The sequence below is a fragment of the Callorhinchus milii genome, unplaced genomic scaffold, assembly GCF_018977255.1.
Source record: "Callorhinchus milii isolate IMCB2004 unplaced genomic scaffold, IMCB_Cmil_1.0 Scaffold3, whole genome shotgun sequence".
Classification (NCBI taxonomy): Eukaryota; Metazoa; Chordata; class Chondrichthyes; order Chimaeriformes; family Callorhinchidae; genus Callorhinchus; species Callorhinchus milii.
The window spans coordinates 45781600-45807743 of record NW_024704744.1 but is presented as its reverse complement, the minus strand read 5'-3'; the positions used below and the strand labels follow the sequence as shown (position 1 = coordinate 45807743).

Sequence of the window (26144 nt, the reverse complement as noted above, 5' to 3'; positions counted from 1 at the left end):
GATTTTCGTCCTCACCTTTAAGGCCATCCATGGCCTTTCCCCCTCCTACCTCTCTAACCTGCTGACTCCATACCAACCTGCTCGCTCTCTCCGTTCAGCGGGCTGCAACCTGCTCCATGTCTCCCACCCGACCTGCCCTACCATCGGTGGCCGGGCTTTCAGCCTCTCTGCCCCCACACTCTGGAACTCCATCCCACGGTCCCTTCGCCTCGCTTCCTCCCTTGCCTTTTTCAAGGCCGGTCTCAAGACCCTTCTCTTCGACTGTGCCTTTGGTCGCCTCCTACCTCTCTGCCTTCCCTCACCCCTACATCACCCCTTCCCCCATGCTCGGGCCCCGACACCTGACCGTTCAGCGCTTTGGGACGTCCTCCCAACGTGAAAGGCGCTCTATAAATGTAATTTAATTGTTGCATCGTTCATAGTACCTTACTGTAGAACGTTGAAGAAAACTGGAGAGTTCTGTTGAAATAAAAATATGTACATATTTTTGCAAATCAATAATACACCATAACCTAGGAATTAAAACCGTACATTCTGAACACTTTATGTATGACTTAGTTGGGTAGTTTAGCTCTTTAATGATAGAAAGCTGAAGTATTGGGATTTGGATATCATCAGATGAACAATGAGCAATCTGTTGAGAAAGGTGCCGAGTGGAGTGATTGTACCATACTTTCTGATGGGACTGGAATAGAAAAGATTGCTTAGGTGTAAATTTGCACACCATGTTATGTTTGCAAAATGGTATTTGGCAAGAAGCCTGAGAGCACGTTGCTAACATTGGAGCCAAGAAATGGAAGATATTAAAAAAATGGAGAAAATGAAGGAGATTCTTGGGATATTTTCAGTAGCATTTTCCAACATAATTTTGTTTGGTTTATCTTTGGGTATTATAATACTGTGTATAAAATATAGAAATGATTTGACTTCTTCGTAACATGTAATGTTTTTCAGCTATGAAGATGCTAGAATAGCCCAGGGTGGTTCTCTCTCCTCTCACCCCCTCTATAGATCTGTAGAAAATTGGTCAGCCTGTTCCTAAAGCTTTGCTTTAGTAGTTGAGTATTTGAGAATTTGTTGTTGAGAATTTGCCTTGGGCTAGAGCACATTAAATCATGTCCAAGATCTGTGCAATGGTACCATCATAAATTTTATTTTTAAATCACCTATTTTTAATGTTTAGTGTGACAGCTCACTTTTTAAAAAATTCTTTTGTATATCTCTCTGGATTTTTTTCCCCCCATGCCCATCTCTTCTAAAGGTACCGACTCTGAATTCGAGTTCATGCCCAATGAGTGCAAACAGTCCAGGTTGCTACAGTGTTTATGCCTGATCCTAGAATATGAGTGTTTGTAGGATGTTTTACCACGGGAGGAAGAGAACCAGAACAGTGCTGTCACTGGCCAATCCAGAATGCAAACCCAGTTACTGGCCTGAACAGCCTGAGCCTGAACAGTCTCAATCTACTTCTTTGGCGATAGGACAAGAATGCCTATTGCTATTATCACTGAGGGAAAAGAAAATGTCAAAAGATACATTTAAATGTTTATTAGGGCTAAAGAATTTTTATGGACGTATCTTTTTGCAAGGTGAAATTAATATGGACTCTCCGTGGAGGATATACAGTACATCTATAACTTATCCCTTTGCTAGACGTAGCATTCCTAACAAAGGTCAGGTAGGCAACCTGTCCCCTTATGTTTTCTTCACTTCCTATAAGAAATTGTCTTTTCAGTTTGCCAGACTGAAGCTATAAGGTCAGTGGATACTCATTCTGCCAAATCAGAAAGTTAGCACATGGTGCTGTCATTAACCTGACATATGCAGTATGACTTTAAAAATAAACGCAGTCAGGTTTTATTCTTGTTCATTGATCATCCTAGTCCCAGCTGCCTGAAACAAATACCAAGTTTGCAATGGTAACAGCAAGCATTGCAAAGGAATTGATTAAGATTATTAGAATGTAATGTTTCTGATGAAGAGGAATGAATCTTCAGACTTGAATAAAGTCAGTGTAGTAAGCATGTGTGGGTACTGCAGCAACTTTTAAGTATAAATCAGAGATGTAATGCTGCTGATGCAGAGACCAGACATTGCTAAGTAGAAATTGAATATTGTATGTGTAATTCTTTAAATGTGCAACTTTACAAAGATCTTGTTCCTTGTCAACCAACAATGTTTGAGGCAAATTTATTGTATAAGTCAAATCATCATGATATTTGTATATGTTTGACTCTGTAGATTTAAACTTTGTCCCATATTAATGGGACAAGATTTTGCAGCTCATTGGTAGGTATTTGTTTTGTTATTGAAAATATTCAAGACTGCACTTAACAAATTTCTTTTTGATGATGAAAGCACTTTATTTAAGCATTGAACACCAAACCATAAGAACTGAAGGTTGTCATATGCTGATGAAAACTGAACCAAGTCACTTTTCGTGGCAATGTATCTTGGTACCAGTTAAAATAATAAAATAAGAATCAAGTCAAATGTTCTGTTTAAGAGCAGCCAAGAGATTCGACAGCCAGAATTTACTATGAATTTTTTTTTTAATTTGTTATCGTTGCCATACAATGACCGTTATCAAAAGTGGGATCTAAAATGTTATCTATTTGCTCAATAAATTTTGTGTAAGCCATTTATGTTGAATGAATGCAACTTTGTTAGCTAGTTTATTAGAATTTTCTTTTGAAAACCATGTGTTCAAGTGTTCTGATGCAAGTCACACGGACATCATGATTGTTGCTGGTTTGAAAAGGAGACAGACCTTGGAAATGGGAAATGACATTCATTACAGTAATCCTTTTTACATTTAAATAATTCTCCGGTGTACTTATAATGTGGAAATGTGTGATCTGGACCCCTAAATCATCAACATCACTGAGTTTAGCAGTAACAATTCCACCCTGTTTATGTTTGCACAACATTTGCAGATCCCGGTTAAAGTACAATTTATAGGCGGAAAGATCAATGCTAATAAGAATGGTTGGTTCTGTTAATTTTACCTTCCTCGGTGATTAATAAGCAGGGCTGCAGAATTCTGGTGCTACCCTACCAACTAAATTTGCTGATTCATAAATTGCTACTTTTGTATAAAATGAAGTTAGCAAAACATGTTCCTATTCTGAACACATCACCATGTACACACTTTTCACACGGTAATAACAATAATAATCATTGCATTTGATATAGCGCTTTTCACGTCTTCTGAACGTCCCAAAGCGCTTCACAGAATAGACTGTAAAGTGAATTGACTGTATATTTGTGGGCGGACGCGGCAGCCAATTGCGCACAGCAATGTTCCACAAACAGTGGTAGATTGAAGATGACCAATTTATTATTGTTTTTGGTTTTGGAGGGATTATTATTAGGCGTGTGGAGTAAGGAAACTTGCCCAAGGTTTCGCCCTCTGCCTGGAATTGAACTCAGGTCTCTCGCTTGCAAAGCGAGTGCTCTAACCGCTGAGCTTCAGGACTCCACTTGCAGTAAGTGTTGACTGCAAAGCACAAAGGTTCAGTGTATGCACTCTCATTTGCATCAAGATCCACATAATTGCTCTGATAACACTTAAAATTTGAAGCATATTAATCTGGCAGAAAATGATTATTCTTTTTATTCTGTGGAGGCTTGTAACGTTGTGGTTATGACGCTCGCCTCATAAGCGAGCGTGTCCAGGTTTGTTTCCCAGGCGGGTCGAAACTTTAGGCATATTTCCATGCTCCACACGCCTGTGGAGTAAGGAAACTTGCCTAACAGTAAATAACCTAACAATAAGTAGGAGTACCTCATGGTATATAGGAACCTAGTTGTTAGTCAATTAGCAGATCGCTTTACGGGAGTAACAATCCCTCAAAACTTTTTTGACCAATTTTGATCCATGACTGTGGAGCACTGTTGAATGCAATTGGCTGCCGCTGTGGAGTCCTGTAGCTCAGTGGTTAGAGCACTTGCTTTGCATGCCAGAGACCTGGGTTTGATTCCCGGCAGGGTGAAACCATGGGCAAGTTTCCTTACTCCACATGTCTGATAATAATCCCTCAAAAAAAAATAATAAATTGGTCATTTCAATCCACATGTTTGTGGGACACTGCTGTGCGCAATTGGCTGCCACGTTTCGCCCACAAAAATACAGTCAATTTATTTTACAGTCTATTCTGTGAAGTGCTTTGAGACGTTGAGAAGACGTGAAAAGCTCTATATCAAATGCAAGGGTTGTTACTAATACAAAATGTGCTGATGAGCTGAAAGTGAGATGAAACGGAGACTTCCATATGAGACAAACTTCAGGAATCTGTCATAGCTTATTTTTCCCTTCCCAGCTTGAAATTGCGAATATCTTTGCAGAATAGTATTGCAGTTGTGAATAAAACAATTAACTTTCAGCACCAGTGTCTATAGCTACTGTTTATATATATATATATTTTCTATAGTTTAATTTAACAAAATGTGCAATTAGAGTTGGTGGCATTATTGATCTGTTTGCACAATTTTGCCAATGACCTGGACTTTGTATCTTTGATGATAAATACATTGGAACTCAGTAGCAGCTCACTATTTTTCCTATAAAATCACTTTTGGTAGATCTGGGCATATTGTATCACATTTTTAGTTAATCATGAAGTGCCATCGTTTGTCTGGAACATTCTAGATGGAATCTAATTTCTACTAATGTAGTTGTCACTTTCAAAGATTTTGTGTAGAGGCACAATTTGCATTTTCATTTAGGATCACTTGTAAGCAACATTATTTCCTTTTTTAAAAATAATTCTGAATGCAGAATCAATGTAAGGAATTTTAGTGCTGGGAAAAGGAATGATTTCCTTATTTAGGGTGCTTGAGGCAAGAACAAAGGAGATGTTAAGTTCTCTCTCTTATCTCCCAAAAAGGGGTTAATTTTGTGCTAAATGCCTTCCATTTTCCTTTGAAGTCATATCCTAATGACCATTTTGATTGATTCGTTGCTTGTGAGTTTGGCTTGTGAAATAAACCATGTCCAATATCTGATGAAATAGCGTTCCTTATCTAAGGTTCACCTCTTCCTTTTAAATCAAACCAACTTTTCTATAATTTTACTGTATCTCATAGCACACCTTGCTATTGTTCCTTAGTGTCAAATGAGTTATGATGAGGTGACCTGACAACATGCCTGCTCCTTTCCTAAGGTTACATGTAAAGTACAGTACATTTTCTTTGGAGGAAAGCATGTGAAAATGATGTAGGGCAGATGCATATTTCACCAACTACCTTTACTATTGTATCTTGAAAAATAGTAGAAATCAGATTTTTGTTTCTTCCCCCACCCCTAAAAAATCTCAGGGATGTTTACAACAGTAACGTGTACAAAGATCATCTATTCCACTAATCCTTCAGCAAAGGTTTAAGCTTAGGTTGTCAAATTCTTATAAATCCTCTATGCCTCGTGAGAAATAGTTTCAGCTCATAGTGGAAACGGGAAAAAAATATTGTTCCAAGAAAAATTGGATTCCTTCTGTTTTAATCTTTATTTTAACCCCTCCCACAAACTTTATTTAACAAAATTTACACGTGTTGTTTCTACACTGGGAAGTAGAAAATGTTCTTGTAATGTATGATCGTGCTTGAGCGTCAAATTAATATTTAATTTGTAAACCAGCTTTTCAGACACACAGGCTATAGAGAGCAAACAATGGTACATTAGAATATTTGATATTTATCAACCACCTGCAATATAAAGTTTTTAGAATATAAAGGGGGATAAATAAAGAAATAGTTAAGTGGTTTTATTTGTTTTGTATGAGAAAAAGCATGATTCATTAACTTGTCTTTGTTCTATTTTATACCTTTGTTTCTGCTGTTTGTTCCTGTTGCCTTTATTGATTCCACAAAAATATTTTCAGTAGAATAAGCACTTTTACTTTACTTCACATTAACCAACTTCGTAACTCCCCCAAACCTTATCCCCAAATGATGTAAATGATCGCTTTGTTTTAATTAAAAGAATTTTTAAAAATAGATGGAGGAAATACTGACTTTCTGTTTGTTTTGTTAAAGGGGTACCAATACAAACACAGGAAGGTACTGCATCAGGCAATGTGGTCTATCTGGCTGTTACCAAGGTTTGATGAATATTTGACAATACTCAGCTGGGCTAGGTTGGTAGAACTCTTGCATCGGAGTCAAAAAATTGTGGGTTCAAGGTTCACATTGAGATTTTGAACTTGCATCGCCCAGGCTGCCACTCCAGTACAGTGCTAGGACTCTGCTACATTGTGGGAGGTTGTATCCTCCAAAGTTCTCTAGAACTCCATTCCAGAACACCCTTTGCATCGCCGCTTCCCTCCCCTTCAGAGTCTATCTCTTTGATCGCACCTTTGGTCATCTTTCCCCAGCTCCACCCCGCACCTGTGGCTACCTCTCTTGAATTCAATGTAATTGATTAATGAATATCAAATGTTCTAATTATGTATTTCGGAGGGCCTCCTGATGTGAACACTAAAATCTTCCTACTTTAATCAAAATTATCTATGAGTTATTTGTTGTGTATTAGATTAAAATGTTTCAAACGTCCAGCAAGAGGTGAATGGACGAGCCCAATCTGAAATGATCCATTCATGGCATTGACTTAATCCTTGCTGGATAAATGGTGTTAAGTTTTCCATACAGTTTGCAATGGAAAGCTGTGTGTTTTTTGCTAATTAAATTCTAGCAGAATCCCAATACACGCTCCCAAGAAACAGAAATTTCTATACACAAGTGAAAGCATTCAGTCGTTTGGTTTGTATGCTCTTTAAGCACGGTGATGGGTTTCTATATGTATCAGACACTTATCTGACAAAACAAAAATTAAATAAAATAACAAAAGCTATTCGGGTTTGAATAAAGTGCATGAAAGCCCAATTTCTAGATGTGAATAACAATAATAATCCTTGCATTTAATATAGTGCTTTATCACCTCTTAGAGACATTTCAAAGCACTTCACAGAATTTTACTGAGGGCATAGTTGTCTGTGGTTTATAAGTGAATAAATATATTTCCGAATATAAAAGCAGAAAGATGAAGTATCAGGGCTTCTGCTCTAATCTAAAAGCAGCATTAATAAACAGGCATAACTTGCAAATTAATCTGTCATTGAGGGAACAAAATTGAGGTATCCGATCAGATGTTTGACAAAACAATTTGGTCAGCCAGGCATCTTGAATTGTATGGAAACCCATTGCCATGCTTAAACATATACACACTAGACAGAGTTCCACATATGTATAGAAATTCAACAACTGCTCTGAAGCACAGTTCTCCAACACATTTAGAACCCTATTTGCCATCGACAAATGGAAATTTCCGTGTGTCTGGAATGGAATGTGCACTCTCTCCCTGGAATAATGCACCTCGCTTACCTACTGCCGGAGAGTATTTGATGCAGGTTGACAAGGTTTAGGCACCCCAGAGTGTACATTGGGTACTGCCGGAGTTTAATCAGCTAAAGCTATAGCTGCCATTGAGAGCACTGTCTGGAAAGCTTCTGGTCCCTTGGTCAGCTTAGGCTTTGGCTATCATGGTAAACATCACTAATCTTTGCAGTGCATTTCTAAACAAACTCAAATTAACTTTATGATTGGGGTGGCAAAGTGCGTCACTAATGAATTGACAGATTTTACAGTGTTTAGTTAGTTATTGAAATTCTGGAATTTTAAGTTTGAATATGTGTTTTGAAAAAGGGTCTCAATTGTGTCTAGGAGCTTTGCTTCAGCAAGCATTTGTAGAGTAGGTTACTGGAAAAAGTTTCAGGGAAGGTTCAAAATAAATAAACTAGCTATGCAACTTCCTTCTTCTCCTTCCCCTACAGTCATTGGCTTATCTCGAATTATACATATTATTGGCACCTGATCAGAGAGCTTGTTACATGGGTTTTACAAACTGAAACCAAGTAATCGTATTATGAAGGGAAAGAATGTGGCAAAGAAATAGTGTGACCTATTTCGTTTTATATTGAAGTACAGAAATTAGGTGTTTTTTTTGTCCTTTGCCCTCCCGCAATAAAAGTGTAGAACGGGAAACGTGAGGTGTTTTCCTCGACTCTGATTATAAATGACAAAAATGACAACGAACCACCAAACCAATTTCCACAATTTTTTTTTCCTGGTTCAGGCTCTCCCACTCCTACCTTTTGTCTGTCTCTCTCTCTCTCTTTCTCCCTCTCTCTCCCCACCCCCCATATGCATTTCTTTGAGCTAATTCGGAAGGGGAGTTGACCTCCTGGAGCAATTGCACTGTTTGATCTATGCTGTTCACTTTGGGTGAAACATTATCCATTGGTGGGTTTTATTGGACAGTTAGTGTTTCACTGAAATTAACTCTTAATACTGCATTTGTGTGAATGTATTGCATTTTATAATTGGCTGCTGCATTTCATCAACAAAATAGCCAATCCACTTTACAATAAATATTCTTGAGGCGCTTTGAGATGTCTCAACAACATAAGACACTATATCAAATGCAAGGATTATTATTGTATGAGATCTATTAACCAGAAGGAACTGTTGTGTTGACTTAAAGAGCAGTGGAAACAATAAAACTTTTGTAAGGAAATTGCAGGAGATGTATAAACCTGTATCTCGCAAATATTTTCAAGTCACAATGGGGTGGGGGAATGAAATTCTAAATTTGTCCTAAAAGTTGGTGAACATTTGAAAAACAGTTCTTTATGCAGCAGTGATCATACTCTTGCCACTAAACAATATAATGCTTCATTATATGGTATGGTAAGGTTATGCCAGAGGAGGAGCTTCAGTACTTGTCTGTTCATCTGTCTGTTGCTAGTAGTTTTGTTGGTTAGCTTTACGACTTGTGAAGCTTGGAGTATTAAATCTAACTCCATTTTCATATTTTATATTTGACACTGTAGACATTTTTTAAGAAAAGGAAGAAGTAGGCTACTCACTGTGAGAGTTGTACTTTTAGAGACAACACAACCATCTCCTTTCATTGATTTTCTTTGTGGACAGCAGCTGACAGAAAGGTTTGACCATCATTCGGAAATCAATAGTGATGATAGCTGAACTTCTAAGGTTAGCCTGAAATGCCCTTGCAGTACAACAACAACAGAGTGTGTTAGCTGCTTTACTGCAATGTGCGACAATGAATTTTGCTGAGAACAAGAGAGACATGGAAAAAATGTACTAGGATATCAGTGAAGAGTCAGTTTTTCCATAACTTAATACAGAGTAGCAGCTCTGGTTCAGCAAGTAATGGAAGAATTCTGCATTCCTGTGTACAGAAAATGCCATTCCAGGAAATGCTTTCTTTGGAAGAATTCCACAAACTGAAACTGTGTGGAGTTTTGTTCTGGGTATTTCGTGTTGATTTTTTGAATTGAATATGTAGGTGCAACTTCAACAGGTCTAGTGATCCTGGTGTAAATTTGGGGACCTGGTCAAAAGGTTAACAGCTTCTATCTGTTGATGTTGGAGGAATGGTAAGTAGGCCCACTTTGATGCTCTGTCATTGTCGGAGTGAGATTTATTGTGGGGTTGTGAAAGCAATTTCACATTCCAATGCAACCATCTTATACTTGGTGGGGGGAGAAAGGGAATAGAGGGGTATGGGAGGAGGATAGGGACAGAAAATAGGATGTGTGTAGGCTCATGTGAAAGCAGTGACTATTTTGGTGCTGCACAGTCTGTACAATTCTATGTAATCTCTATCGATAATGGTGCCCAGCCAAGAAAGAACCAGCCCTGCAAACTATTGGTTATTGAAATGATTAGTAACTCTGAACCTACACCCAGTTTTCTGGTAAAGACATGACAAAGGTAATAACGTTTCAGTGGGGCTTCTATTCGCTGGTTGTCATTGTGTGGGTTTTAAAGTTTGTAAACAGAAATTGATTCAGATAAATGTATTTGTAAGGCTCGTTTGTGTGTGATCTCTCATGCTCGAGGTGCATTTGTGCTCATCTGCAATTGAATTTGCTGAATGACAATCAGTGATTAGTTCAGAAAGAAAATGTCAGGTTTTAAATTTAAAACAAATTGCATCTCATTAACTGAACAAAAGCATGTTTTGTTAGGGTCATTCAAAGATTGGTTTCGCTTTAACATATTTTTCTATCTCCTGATTTTGTTATAAAGTGTTGTTATTTTGTCAGGGGACCTGCCTTGTAGTTGATAACCATGCAGATGACTTAGCACGTACAATTAAAATTAGTCACTAATGTTGCCCCTTATTAATAGGCATCTCGGCTGATATTTGGAACCCTAGTCCTGTCTCCCTGAGCAATGTGTCCAAGGCACTTTCCCCACTGAAGTCATCAGCACTGTTTAAAGCAAAATCTTCAAAGAAATCTAGCCAGAAAGTTAAGTTATGATTAAGCTTTTTTTTTAAAAAATAAAAAGATTATGTCCATTCCAATACTGTCACTAATTTATAATTCTACATTATGTAAATACTGCTTGGTCATTTAAAACTTCAATGACTTAAAATCATAGTTACACAGCTATTTATTTGTAGTGGCATGGTTAAATTACTATTCTGGTCTAGCTTGCACAAATTTACAGAATATATTGTGGCAAATGCATGTTTGATACCACTTGTGAAGACAAAACATTTTTTTTTGCTTAAATTATGGATCTTAATGTAAAATGTAATGATCGATTTCAAGATCCTCACCCTCATATTCAAGTCCCTGCACTCCTCTGCACCCCCCTACCTCTCTGACCTCCTCTCTCCTCAGCACAATACCCGTTGCCTTCGTTCCTCCGGGTCTGGCCTCCTCCTCGTCCCCCGAGTCCTCCGCTCCAACCACGGCGGCCGTGCCTTCAGCCACTATGCCCCGAGGCTCTAGAATTGCTTTCTTCACTCCCTTCCCATTTTCAGGTCTCTGCTGAAGACCTTTCTTTTCGACCGCGCCTTTGGTCACCTTCCCACCCCTCCCCCTGGCTCGGCCCCGGGATCTTAAACTGTAAAGCGCTCTGAGACGCCGTCCGGCGTGGAGGGCATTATATAAATCTAAGTTGTTGTTGTAAAATCAGGGTGTCTGGCATTTACCTGACACGTTAAAAAAGTGCTCTGCTGATCTGTTTAATGTAAAGGTTGATTTAACTTATGTGTTTCTCTAATTTGGTATCTTAAATGTACATCCTAGATCTCTTAATAATCCTTAAATTTGAGATATAATGCCTTTCACATTGAAGATTTCTCGAAGTGCTCCACAGGATATACTGTAAATGCATATATAATGTATAAATGTGTATTGTAAAATGTAGTGACTATTTTGTTGGAGTCCTGTAGCTTAGTACACTTGCCTTGCAAGCGAGAGGACCTTGGTTTGATTCCCGAGCAGGGCGAAACGTTGGGCAAGTTTCCTTACTCCACACACTTCTGTTTACCTAGTAGTAATAATAATCCTTGCATTTGATATAGTGCCTTTTAATAATTCCTTCAAAATAATAATAATAAGTTGTTTTTTTCAGTCCACGACTGTTTGTGGGACACTGCTGTGCATAATTGGCTGCCGTGTTTCACCCACAAAATATACAGTCAATTCACTTTACAATATATTCCGTGAAGCGCTTTGGGTCGTCTCGAAGACTATAGTGATAAAGCTCTATATCAAATGCAAGGAATATTATATATATTTATTGACGAACAGAGCAACCAATTTGCACGCAGCAATGTCCCACAAACAACCATGAAGTGAATGATCAATTTTATTTGGAGGATTGTTAGTCAGGACAACAGGAGGAGCTCCCTTCTCTTTTGAATAGCACCATGGGACCTTTAACATCTACCTAAACAACACAGCAAACCCTCAGCACTGTATTTAGAATGGCAGTTTAGACTATTTGATGAGGGAGTCGGATAGGGAATCTTTGCAGATCTGTTTCACTTCAGAGAGGTTGAGGAAGAAGTGATTACGTACAACTAGCTAATGATGTATCATTCAACTGAAGTTTATTGGAATGTGCATAACCAAAAAACACCACAATAGTGCATGTTGTTGGACCCACCCTCAAATGCCATCTCTCCCTCTCTTCCATAACCCCCCAAACCTCTTCTTCGGTAGCCTTGTGTTTGCCCGTTGCAACTATTTGTTCACTTTACTTGTAAAGATTGCACATAACATGCTTTTCAGCTACTCTTCTAGACATTAACATGTGAAAATGTACAAGCTGTAAGTTTTTTTTCATCAAAACATCTTTTTTAATGTTAACTCTGTGCACTGGTTTAGTATTAAATGGGTTAAACTTATTTATTGCTCCAGAAGGGCTCACTTGGTAAAGCTACTGCACATGTGAAACTAATTAATACAGACCAGGTTCAATCCCTAATCTGTGCAGAGTTAGCTGATCTCAGATGTGCAGCAGTGGGTGTTGCAGTTGGCCTTCGTTTATAATAATAATAATAATCCTTGCATTTGATATAGCGCTTTTTCACGTCTTCTCGACGACTCAAAGCGCTTCACAGAATATACTGTAAAGTGAATTGACCGTATATTTGTGGGTGTTTGGTGTTGAAGTTAGCGAGAGTCCTAAGCCAAAGTTCATGATCCTTATCCAGTAACTTGCTGGGAAGTGTATCTGTGTGGACAGGATAATACTCGACTTTCTTTCCCTCCCTCCATTTGATGAGCCTTCTGATACTCACTATCTGAGCTATGAAGAATGGCCGTTTGGCACAATGCCAGAGGGTGGTTAGCACCTGTGGAATTGTAACGACTGTAGTTTAAGAAGGGAAAACGAGAAAAACTAGAAGAGGAAGAAAAACTATTGTGATTTAAAAAAAATACGATTATTTTTAAAATTTACCATCTGTAATTCAACGTACTTGTTTGAGTTGTGGTTTTAATGTTTCTCTAGTTAAAGATTCAGCTTAAACCATTCCCTCTCTATACTGCTTTGGAATGCGTGAGCCTTGTTCACAAGGGTACGATTGATGAGAAACCCAATTCAGATGCATTCTTTCCCTTACTACAATATAACCTTGTTAAAACTCGCTTTGCTCTAATGTGGATTTGCTTATAGTGTGATTGGGATGTAGATCCCAATGTTTACCGATTCAAAAATACGAAATGTGTGCAGATGGACAAACTGAAATCACATCGTCTCATTTCACTTCAAAACACTGACCAGCTTCTTGCATACTTAAAGATGGCCAAATTCTGGGTCACGGGGGTCAATGCTAATGTTACTTCCTGTGCGCTTTGCTTGGTGCAGCACGCAGGCAATGACCTTGGCGGTCACCTGATAACCTGGAAGTCAGCTTTTTTTAGGCCTGGAAGAAGTATGGACTGGTTAGTACATCCTGTTGTAATTTGGAATTTTATGGACTTTCCAGCTAATGCATTATAATAATAATAATCCTTGCATTTAATATAGCACCTTTTCATGTTGTCGAGACGTCTCAAAGCGCTTCATAGGATACACTGTAAAGTGTAGTGACTGTTTTTTGGGCGAAATGTGGCAGCCAATTGCCCACAGTGATGTTCCGCAAACAGTCGGGGATTAAGTAACCAAATTATGATATATAAATATTATATGATTAGTTCCAAAAAAATTCTGTCAAATTTGCTTTTGAAAAAATTGACACTTTCTGCTTTCACTGTCTGCTCGGGAGCCTGTTGCATACATTTACTAAAAGGCAAAATACTGCAGATGCTGGAAATATGGTAGAAACACAGAAGTGGCTGGGAACACGCAGCTGGTAGCATCCATGGAGAGAGGAAAACGAGCCAACATTTCAGGTCAATGGCCCTTTGGCAGAACTCCAGGAAAGCATAGCTAGGCCGAACGTGGGTTCCCATAGTGATATATTTTGTTTTTGGAGGAATTATAATTAGAATGGCCTTTTACCGATGTGAAAGGCGCTATACAAATGTAATCTTGTTGTAATAATAATCCTTGCATTTGATACAGTGCTTTGTCATGTCTTCGAGAGGTCTCAAAGTGCTTAATAGAGCAGCATAGGTTTACACCTACAAATACAGTCACAACACTTTGCATTGTATTCTGTGAAGCGCTTTGAGACATCACAAGGAAGTGATAAGGCACTATATCAAATGCAAGTATTATTATATTACACTTTATAGTTGCTAACTTTTTCAGCATTTTTCATAATTAAAAAATTGTTTAAAAATTTGAGTTACAATAATTTGGTTCGATGTCAACCAATGGGATATTGGAGGACTACCTACTATCTCAAAGGTCAAAATCTCTTGGCGTATGTGAATCTTTCGAGAATCACTGGAAACTAAATACACAGCACATCCCCAATCTATGTTGGATTGCTGCTGAAGGTTTAACCCTATAAGTTTGGGGGATGCGGGGGTTAATTGCCCTTGATCCTTTTCCATTAAGTATTTTTTAAAAAGAATAAAAATTGTTTCCTGTATACAGCATTTTAACTGTAACCACTGACACCTTACCAGTTGTCAGATTTAAATATTGTGATATTTCCTCATCAAATGTTTCAATCGTGACAACTGGATGCTATGTGCTTCTGTTAGAAATTAAACAAAAATAATCATGTTGAATAAGTATTATTCTGGTCTTTTTCTACTTTCCTTCACTACATACATTTCTTTTACTTAAAGGTCAGCTTTCCTCATTTCTGTTGTACCATGATGGGCACACGCAGGTCTGGATGCTTGGTATATATTGAATAAATATATAATATATATACACATGTGTATATATATTATGTATAATATAGTATATATATATATGGTATATATATCTGTCTGTGTGCAATTTATATATAAGAATAAGACTTTTCTTATCCCCAGCAAGTCAGTTTCTTTCAACCAGTCTTGCACATCACAGGTATATTTACATGTACTTCTGAGGAGCAAATGGGGATTTTCATAACTTAATTCATAATTAAATATATACCAAGCATCCAGATCCTGGTATTGTATAGGCAAATATCTACCAGGATCCTGTATCAGTACCCAATTCTACTTTTGTTCCTTACAGACAGTAGTAGTCTAACCACTTTGCTGTAACACCTGATGCACAGAATGCAATTGTTAATCTAAAACATGTTTCATGGAATAGGACGTTGCTTTTATTGCATCACATTGGATCTTACTTCAATAGATCCATTTAATGACTGTTGAGATGTAGAATAAAATGCACATGATCACACACTTTTGAAAAGAGTAATCAGTAAGACATAAGGTTCACACTACAAACTGAGTTTTAGCCTGGCTCATTCGATAGACACTCTGAGTCAGATGGAACTAGTTTCCTTTTGTTGCCCCATGACTCGCAGGTATCTTTTAAAAAATCTCAATATGTTTTAGGAATATTTATTTTCCTTAAGGACTAGTGAAAACATGGAATTCCAATGAGACCTTATTGCATGAGAAATTAACCTAATTACATGCACCCATTGAGTTTTGGATAAGAAATATTTACAGAAAGAAAATTACTTCATGAAAAATAGTGTATGGAAGCTGTATTATTTGCCTCTTTCTTTCTTCACTGGTAATTGTTGTATTTTTTTTCCCTGACTTGCTAATTTACTTTTCCTTTCAAATGATTTATGGTAAGTGGTCATGCACTTCAGAAGCAAAGATACCACCTGTTATAAAATATTGGAAAGTGTTGAAAATTTTGTCTTGACGTGTTTTGCTTACTGCATTTTATTATCCTTCCCTCAATACTACTCAATACGGCAGTCATAGCGGTCCATAAATTTGCCAATTGAACCACCATGGATCAGTTTTATTGTTCATGATGTCAGCTGCTCTATATTAGTAGTTTCAATGTAATGATTAATGACGATAAGAGACCTGATAAAACAGAAAGAGGAGAAAAATCAATTAGGGAGGAGGGGGAAAGATTGGAGACTGTATTTCCTGTAGTGATGCAGTTACTGAAGATGTTTTATTTAAATGTCATTGAATTTTTATACATTCATATAAGGATCTCCTATTACATAGAAAGATGAGAATAGATACTAAAAATGGTTGAATTACAGTGCAGTGGAGTTGCGTAACGCGCCTGTTGTCTTAATAATTAATGCATAATAATTGGGAATAAAGACTCTGGTTAAGTCCCCCTCCTTTCGGTCCACCTTTTTTCTTCCCCCTGCCCTCATTTGCATTTCTGTATCTATCTGTTGAGTCATTCGCAAAACCGATTGATTCCATCTCTAACCTGAATAATTACATTAAAAAGGTTGCATAATCGTAATCCTTGGAAACCCAGATGCATAAGTCTCTGAATCATGGCAATATCCAAAAAGCACTGGAAGCTAGGTAGGTACACTGGATGGAAAAAAAAGGCATCCTATTAAACTGGTCATCTAACTGCTTTGTATAATTTAGTGGTGACAGTTGAATAAATAAATGTAGTTTCTACGTACTTAAAGTCATCCAACAACAATTTTACATGTGTATAGCCCTTTTCACATCGGGAGGACGTCTCAAAGTACTTCACAGAATCGTCTGAGAGCCTAAACTGAGGGTGGGCAGAAAGATCACCAAAAGCATGGTCGAAAAGAAAGATCTTAAGGCGGGCTTTAAAGGTGTGGAGGGTTAATGAAGAGCATTGTATACAGAAATGAAAAGCAGTTAAGCAAATAACAAATAACTTTTTACTTCAGGAAACATTCTAGAGAGCTGCTGAGTTTTCTGGAAATAACATAAGTAATAAAAGCTTCATCAGTAGGATGGTATGGAGACCGTATGTTTTAACCGCTGGCTCCTTTTTACAGTCTTTCAGCTCTAAATAACTAAATGAAATAGCTTGCACTTAAAAACGGAACAGACCCACAGAATATAAGTATAATCTTATAGTGTGTATATAAACATTTATGAATTTAGCCTAATTTTTTGCTTGATTTTTTTACCTAGTAAATAATAACCAATTTTGCTCGCTTTTGTTTTAGCCATTTACTTTTTTTCGTTCTCATTTTTAATTTGCTCTTTGTTTGTGGAGCATTGTCAGTGGCGTTGGTTGTTACCTTGCTTTTATAATAATCTTTAGATTTATTATTTATGTCCAGATCATCTTATATTTTAATAATTAATTTAAATTCCCTCTGACTTGATGTTCAGGTGAAGTAAATGCCCTGCTATTGCTACTTCAAAGACACCTGAACTTTTCTTCTTTTACTAATTATGTCCAGATCATCTTATTTTTCTTCTTTTAATAATTAATTTAAATTCTCTCTGACTTGATGTTCAGGTGAAGTAATTACTGCTACCTTATATTTTCCAATATCATACCAACTTACTACCACAAATAAATTGGCTACTTCTTTAGTTATGGGACGTTGCTTGTGCAGATTGGGTACTGCGTTGACCTATATATAACATTCACTTTCATTACTAATCAGTTTTGTTTTGCTCAAGCGCTTGGGGATGTTTACTGTTCATGAAACACAAGGTATTATTTATAAATCCCAATGAGAATAGAACCAATTAGCTGAGAAATGTAATGTTTGGATAAGGATGTCTGTAAATTGCAGGTAAAATAGCTGGTTTGTTTGTGAGCTCTTGGAGAGCTAAAAGTATTTTAAATGGCTGTGCAATTGCTCTTTGGTGAATGTTTCAGTTCCTCTTTCTATTTTAGATGTGTCCTTTTAATGAAAAAGAATCACCTTCGAGGGAAAAAAAGTGACAATTAAAAGTGGTCTGAAACATTTAAATTTAAACGACATCGGGAGGATAAGAAGAAAAGATAAGAGGCGGGAGTCGTGATGACTAGCCAAAATTTCATTTAATTCTTTGTTTAGTTTCATAGGTGAGAGACAGTATAGAAATAGTTCTCCTGATGCGTGAGTAGCTTTATTGTTGTAAACTGTAGGTTATTTTCCAGTGTGAATGGAAAATATAGTCATCCACAAAAGCAAGGCTACTTCATGGACTTGCCAGGTATCTGAGTTAAATAGACTACAATATAAGCTAAATGACCAAAAACTTATTTTTCACCAATAATTTATTTTGGCTTTGAAAATTGCTGTTGTGAAATTTTGGCAAGTGTTGACTACTTGTTAATGTCTGGAACATTTTTCATTTGGATAAGGAATTATTTTCAGCATGATTGAATGGAGGGTGAATTGGTGCATTTGATACTGTACTTGAATCGGGTACTGTGGCTGTGTGTCCGCTTGGCTCAGTTGGTAACACTCTCCCTCTGAGTCAATAGGTTGTGGATTCAAGCTCCTCATCAATGTCTGGCCTGGCACTCCAAGCCAATGGAGAAGTACTGGGGGAGCACTACATTCTCAGAAGTGCTGTCCCTTAGGTGAGAAATTAAACTGAGATCCCATCTACCTGGTCTGTCTGTACAGGTAGGCATTAATGGTCCCACAGCACTCTTTGAAAAGAGAAGGGAACTTTTCCCAGTGTCCTGGCAAACAGTCCTCCAGATCAAAGTAGACGTTTACGTCATGCTGTTTGTGAGACATCACTATATACCAGTTTTCTGCCACATTTGTCCACAACTATACTTTACAAAAACGTGGTTAAGCACCATCAGATGTGCTATACCATGTGCTGTCCCTTATATGTAAGGGATAATTTATTATCGGGCCTGCCGTGCATTCTCTGCACCACCATCGATGGCCAAATGTTCAGCCACTATTTTCCGCCCTCTGGAGCTCGCACCCTCAATTCTTGGCCTTGTCTCTTCTGACTTCAAAAGTTATGCAAAAACCAACTGCTTTGACCGTGCTTGCAGTCACTTCCTGTTAGCTCCTTTGTTCAATAACAGTGAAAGGACAGTATGTCCTACTACCATGATGTTGCCTTGTTGCTAGATCCTGTAACTGGTTGAATGACCTCACAGCTAAATTGCTGTTACATGGCTGAAAAAAATCTTGACTCAGTTTTTCTCACAGCTGGAGATTTAGAAAGATTGGCACCCATTTTAATTAGTGTATAACTGCTTAAAAATAAGGGTTAGATGGAAGTACTTGATAGAGGAAAAACAGATGAGTTAGCGTTAGTATTACTGTGGGTTGTATTTAAAAATAATATGCAGTTTCAAGAACAGGGAAGTGAAGCATGAAGTGCTTGGAGAGGTTTAATTGCCTGGATCATACAGGAGCAAGCTACGTGAACCAAATTTCCCTTTTAGTTCAATGTGTTTCTTGTATTCTAACTTTCCAATTATTAACTACGTAGCTAGTAGTGATGAATGCGTGAAGTGCATTCTGGTACCGAGCCATGTTTGCGTTGCTGCATTGTTTCTGTAGATGCAGGAAGCTGCTTACGTAAGCTTTTTGTAATAAGCCTCTGAAAGAAGCTAAGTAACTTTTTTTTGTTTGTTTTGCATGACATTGTTGGACCGTTTAGTTCCAGCCCAATAACTTATCAACTTGTTGTCCTGAAGCTTTTGCTTTAACTGAACATCGAGCGTCCAGCCTTTGCATTTCACCACAGCTTTTTGACTGCAGCAGTTCTTCGAACAAAACTTTAACCACTTGCTGTTGAATGAACATTTTTGTATTTCGAAAGATTTGTGGTAGGTTTTAAACCAGCTCTATTTGATGCTTCTACAATTTGTCACATTGCTTTTAGGATTTTATCAAATTGTAAATCTTTTTGAATTCTTTTGGGTCATTGAAAAAAAAGTCGCACAGAGGATTATTTGAAAAAACAGTTATACAGTATTAAGTGTTCGCACTAATCGCTTCAGTGGAGATTTCTGAAGAAGTAATTCTGTAAGATATAAAAGTAAGTACTCCCAGATGCTATCCACATGAAAGGAGCTATTTAAATGCAAGTTGTTGTTTATATTAATCAAATGCATTCTTAAGGGTTAAAGTCCCATATATCCTCGAACAGAATACTTGAATGTATGATACTTACATAGTTAGATTAATTTTACATAATAGCTTGATAATATATTTCAATGCAGAACACCAAGGAATTTGGAGTACAAAAAGTGGTAATTTAGCTGTAAATTCTGACATGTGTATCTCTGTCTTGATTCTTATATATACACGCACAGTGTTTTTGTAAGAGTTGTGTGTGTACTCAGTGTGCCAAATGAAGATACTCTATAAGAAACTTTGTAATTTTTTAATTTGCAAATACTCTAGATGTACCGTACCATCCATTTCTATTGACAGTTAATTTAGTTTGGAGCAAGCATAATGAATTATTTCATAGTATTTGTTTCAGTATTGGAAGAAATCTTTAACAGACTTGTAAGACTGCTCCATTTTAACAATAATAATAATAATAATAATCCTTGCATTTGATATAGCGCTTTTCACGTTGGGAGGACGGCCCAAAGCGCTTCACAGACCACACTGTAAAATGAATTGACTGTATATTTGTGGGCGAACGCGGCAGCCAATTGCGCACAGCAATGTCCCACAAACAGTCGTAGATTGAAAATGACCAATTTATTATTGTTTTGGGTTTTTGGAGGGATTATTATGAGGCGTGTGGAGTAAGGAAACTTGCCCAAGGTTTCGCCCTGCCTGGAATTGAACTCAGGTCTCTCACTTGCAAAGCGAGTGCTCTAACCACTGAGCTACAGGACTCCACTTCCTATCCTCTTCCACACAAGGTGCATCACTCCCATCCTTAAGGCTCCAGTGACTTCCATTACCATATCAATCAACATCAACATCTTTGTGCTAAACGTCAGCTTCTCCCTGCCCTTGCTCAACTCTAAACCGCGATCAATCCATCCACTCTCCTATCAACAACAAAAAATTACATTTGTATAGCACTTTTCATGTCGGGAGGATGTCCTGAGGCAGTGCATTTTTTATTTGCAAATACTCTAGATGTAGTATTTCTATTAATAGTTAATTTAGTTTTAGTCAAGCATACCAATTCCTTTCACTCTGCAAGCCTGGGCCTGCTACACTTCCCTCTTTCCCCTTCCCATTCGTTGTTGGCAGCTGAGATTTCAGCCATACTACTTCCGCTCTCTGGAATGTCGCTCACAAATTCCCTGAATAGAATCATACAGCGCAGAAGGAATCCATTTGGCCCATTGTGTCAATGCCGGCTCTTTGAAAAGAGCTATCCAATTCAATCCCGCGCTCTCCCCATAGCCCTGCAAATGTGTCCTCCCAAAATAATTATCTACTTCAGTACTTCACACCTTCTTTCAGTCATTAATGTACTGCTTTTTTCTAAAAAAGCACCTCAGTGACAGCCTGTGGTCATTTTACCACTATCCCTTCCACCTTGCTTGGTATTCCACACCATCCTTGTCGAATTCTTTGCGATGTTCACCTGCATGACTGGTAAGAACAAGGTTTCTTGCTGAAACTTTGTTTTGTTTTTCAGTCATGTTGAGCTGTATAAGAATAGGCCATTCTGCCTGTCATGCTTCTATTATATAGAAATCTATGCTTGCAACAGCAGCAATGGACGAACATTTTAGTTGCCTGGAGTATTTCAAGCAAACACATACTTGGGATATTTTATTGAGGCCACTTGCTCCTCTGAGAAAAAAATTGCAGCCCAAAGAAGCAGTTAATAGCTCACTGAAAAATGTTTGTGTTGCCAGGAAAGTTTTGTGCAAGGATAGTAAATAATGAAAGCTGTATCTTAAACAAACAGCGGAGTTGTAGAATGGATGATCAGCCAAGAATGGCTCACCAGGCTGTCTTAATGCAAGTATTATTATTGTACAGATGGAAAGATGAGAGACTGCTAAAGATTTTTTCCTTGGAGACTTGCTTTCTAAAATTACACCACTTCTTGACTTCAGATCTTAAAACGAGCAAGTTGGGAGGCAACATTTACTTATGAATATAGATAACAAACCTAGTATAATCTATCTTTTGTTGGTTAACCATTTTAGAGTTAGTGGTGGAACGAAATGGTGTTACATAGTGATGCAACATAGAAGCAGGTCCATCAGCCCATCCAGTTTGTCCTGTTGGTTATAGTTCATACAAGCCCCTCACCCCTCCTATGCCCCTCTGTTCCCTTCTCCCTCACGTATGCATCACATTTTATCTTAAATACATTGATGCCATTTTCTTTAGCCACAGCTTTTGACAGTAAGTTCCACATTCTCTGTGTTTTTCCACATTTGCTGACCAATCTGGAGAATGCTAAGAGTACTTCCATTTGAGTTCACTTTCTGCATCTGCAGACTAGGTGCACGTGGACTTTATTTTTTATTTTTTCCCCTCTTTTTGATTGTGTTCTGGCACAGCATGAAAACATTATTTCTATTATGTGTTTGTGAAAAGAACAGCATTGTTCCCATCCAATTACCTGGAAATGGGTATTGAGGTTAACCTGAGACCGTGGCATTTTGTTTTATAAAATAATTGAACTTTATTTTTCTTTAAGCTACTGGTGTCTAAAATTGACGATATTGGTTTTAACTTGAATGACATTGGTCTAGTGGGGTCTTCCTATACATATTTGAAGTTTGTTTATGTCATGGTTTTATGGATTTCAAGCCTTTATAAAAGCTTCAGAAATGTTAAATCAATCCCTTATAAACAGCATCAGTAAGTGTTGGCGTTAGTTGTACTGCTTCACAACTGAGGCGAGGGTCCTGTAAAATCACTGTGCTTTAATTCTCTACGTTGTGGAGCTCCAATCTGAAATTGAGCCAAGGATTTTATGGAGTGATTCCAGTTGTCTTATAAATAAGGCTGCTGGCTTTTGTTACTTTCACATCAACCAAGTGCTGTAAGAATCGTAGTTAACATGGAGGAACTGGTAAGAAATAAATGACTAACGCTTTGCTAAGCAGCAAGTACTCGAGTAAAGACCGATTTAGTGTTTGGGAGTTATTGCTAATTCTGCTGTCTACAGGATTGATAATGTTCATTGGCAAAATGTTTGTGTGTAAATTAATGCTCCCTGGCCATTAACAGCTTATGATTTTGATTTAAGGGTATGCTGATGCTTCAGGTTTTCGATCTTGATCATAGCAGAAGTTGAATCATTTTTACGTTGCAATGGGTTACAGTGCTGTCAAAAGTGACAGTACTGTAAACTGTAACTGCTGTTATAACCCCATAATAGGTAAAATGTCCTCTATATAGTATTTGGAATGAGAATCATTCGTACTGTTGAGCCAGCTGTGGTCCAGACGTATTTGACTTTATTTATTGCTTAAGAGTAAAATTGATAGAGAAAATAGTCTCTATGAATTGTCAGTTAATCCTAGATGTCGCAATGTAAATTTACTGGTGTCGATCATCCCTTGCTAAGATCTTTTATACCTTAACATAGCTAGTTAGAGACAGTCTGGGATTGAGGGTGTACAATTCTTCCAATGTGCCAAGTGAAGTTCCAATCCAATAAGCTCATGTCTGTGGGCAGCATTCCTTGTTCACATCACTGAAGTGGAACTTCACGCTCCACCAAAACAACCCAAGTTTAGTTGACTTTTAAAGATGTCTTATACTGTTCTAAAATTTTTAAAATTGTTGCAATAAAATCATTTAAAATTGATGTCTTATACTGTTCTAAAATGTTGCAATTTCTTGTGTAAATAATTGACCCTTTGCTTTTAATTTTTCCCCAGGTGTAAGAGTGAAAATGGATATTTCGACTTACGCAAGATGACGTCCATTGAAATCCATTAAGGGCTACTATTGGTATCTAGAGTTAACTCGTAACTGGACCTGTTATGCATATCTATACATTGGTGCACCGTTTAAAATTAGGGCTGTAATTAATGCTTCATGTGACAAGTTCAAGTTTTGCATGCTTGACTGAGCAAAAGGGAAACTGGTCTGTAAGGTCAATTATACTTGAAAACATCTTGGATTTCTCAAGAAGAGAGAAGGCAACTTGTTCTTTTTTTATTGGTGTTTGATTCTGAACTTATACACTGTGTGGGAAAACATTTTCTTGAAAGCAATTAAAAGGAGAAACTCATAATTGTTTTTAAACTTCTGAGTACTTTCAAGATCATGAAGAGACCAAATAAACATCGACAACTCCAATTCTTCAGCCTCTTTAGTAGGAAACCTAAATCAAAGTCAAAGCTAGAAATGTCCACAGTTGCTGTTGATGGAGTACATCAAAAGCCAGAAAGTGAGGATGAGAAAAAGCTGCCCTGCGCCAACAAGACGATTCATTCCTCCACATCAGCCAGCAATGAACAGTTATTGGGCACTTTAGAGTGTCCACTCTGCCTTCTCAGCCAGCCCCGATCCCACTTCCCAGAGATTATCTCCTGCCATCATCGTTCTTGTCTGGATTGCTTACAACAGTACCTGAAAATTGAGATTTCTGAAAGCAGAGTTAACGTTGCCTGTCCAGAATGTTGCGAGTTGTTTCATCCATCGGATATTCGTATGATTCTAAACAATGATGCTTTAATGGAAAAGTATGAAGAATTTATGTTGCGAAGGTTCCTCGCGTCTGATCCAGATGCCCGTTGGTGCCCTGCGCCTGATTGTGGGTAAGTACTGCTGGGAAGAGTTGGCAAAATGTAGACAGTGGATAAGGTTGTTCTATTTATGGTAAAAGTGATGCGGTTTAACCCATAGACAAGAGTGCAGAGTCATTTTTTCATTCCCCCCCACCCTCCCCAAGTCTCAACAGTTTGACATCCAGTTTGACCTTATGGATCCTGATTGGCATTGACCAGGTCTGAGCAGTTTGCCAGTTTTTGCTTTATCAATAATTCTGAAACCAACCATGCCTAGCCAATATCGATATGGTTGTATATGAAAATTACCATGTCTGAAGTGCAATGAACTTCACAGTATTTTGTAAACCATAACACCATAAAAAATACATTTTGTAGAGGGTTGAACAGGGTTTGTTCCAGAGGTCATGGTCAAATAGTATTTAGTAAATTGACTGGCCAGTTACTGTTTAACTATGTACAGTTTTGCTAGTGTGACAATCTGCATACACACCACCACTTTTAGGCTGCTTTTGTCATGTACAATTTCATATAATATTACACTGAAATAGTCCATTTCACCTATCAATTCTTGCATTGAATTACAAAAAGTTTCGGTTTCTAATAGTTTCCTTTTGCTAGAGGTTACTTGTCTGGAGGCTTTTGTTTTCACCCAAGATTAGATATGGTTTTATAATGCTTGTTTTGATACCATTCCTTGTCAAAACTTCACTGAAGTGCTTCCCACAATGGTGTGTAATTTGTAATAGGCAAATATACTGGTTGGTCCCACCAGCGCTGGTGACCCAATAATTCTGTTTGCTTGAATTTGGATGAATTGGCCAGGACATCAGATACTGAACCAAGGGAGGGCAGCATTTTTGAAGGCCATTTTTTAAAGAAAAAGTAAACGTTTTTTTCTCCACTCATACTTTTGAGCTCTTCTTTTAAGATGTTCTGTGCTGAAAATGATGACATGCTGAGAAAGTTTGTTTTATGTGCATTGTTAGCTTAATATTTCTTTCTTTGTTTTTCTCTTTGATTCATAATACTTTCACAGAAAACAATATATTCACAGAATACCAGGCTAGTTTTAGCAAATTAGCTCTCACACTACTGCAACAAAGCAAGTAGTCTTATAAATTTGTCCACCTTCATTGTAAGTCTTTACTGTTGGATCATTATATGTAACTTCTAAACATCTCTATTAGAAAAAAAGGCTTAAGAAGTATTTGTAATATGCTCATTGTGGTACTGTGAGAATACTTTGTTCCCTAAAATAAAATACAGTATTCAATTTCAGATAAAATATGTCACATAGGAAAAATCCAGCTTCTGGAAAGTGCTACATTGTAATGCAGCATATTTAAGGTCAACAGATGACGCCAGGTCTTGAGTTTATGATTAGGGTAGATATTGCAATGCAGTAACCAAAAAACAGCTTTAATGGGTCTTTCATATCATTGCTGTTTGTGGGATGTTCCTGGCATAAATTAGATCACGTGTTTGCCTACACAACGAGTCAAAAATCTCATAAAATCATTTACTTTGAAGTGCCTTGAGATTTTTGCCATGATGGTGAGTGGTAAGAACATAAAACAGGAGTTGGTCATTCAACATGTCAAGCTTATTGGTCCATATTTTAGATCCATTGAATTTCATTTCATTTTTCTTTTTCTCAGTTAGTACCCTTACTTCCCAAATATCTCTCTTATTTAAATATTCCCATTAATTCTGCCTTTTTAATCTGCCTGAGCAGTGCATTCGACCACAGTTTTAACTGAACTTCAGTTGTGGTCAGTTGGAATTACAGTTGGTTAATCGTAACCCTAAATGTTCATAAACTGAAATGC

At 37.5% G+C, this 26144-nt stretch overlaps 1 protein-coding gene across 4 annotated transcripts in view; it reads left to right on the top strand.

Moving 5' to 3' along the window:
• Positions 1–6074: 6074 nt before the first annotated feature.
• si:ch211-278j3.3 (E3 ubiquitin-protein ligase RNF19A) overlaps positions 6075–26144 on the top strand; it is a 39665-nt gene continuing 19595 nt past the window's right edge. For 2 of the 4 annotated variants that reach the window (XM_042333219.1, XM_042333217.1), the window contains exons 1-2: positions 22617–22643; positions 23458–24342. In XM_042333219.1, coding sequence (XP_042189153.1) covers positions 23849–24342 — 494 coding nt within the window. In that variant the 5' untranslated portion in view covers positions 22617–22643; positions 23458–23848. Of the gene's footprint in view, positions 6099–9438; positions 9456–22616; positions 22644–23457; positions 24343–26144 lie in introns of those variants that run through there. The other 2 variants (XM_007892982.2, XM_042333218.1) reach the window with 2 other exon arrangements.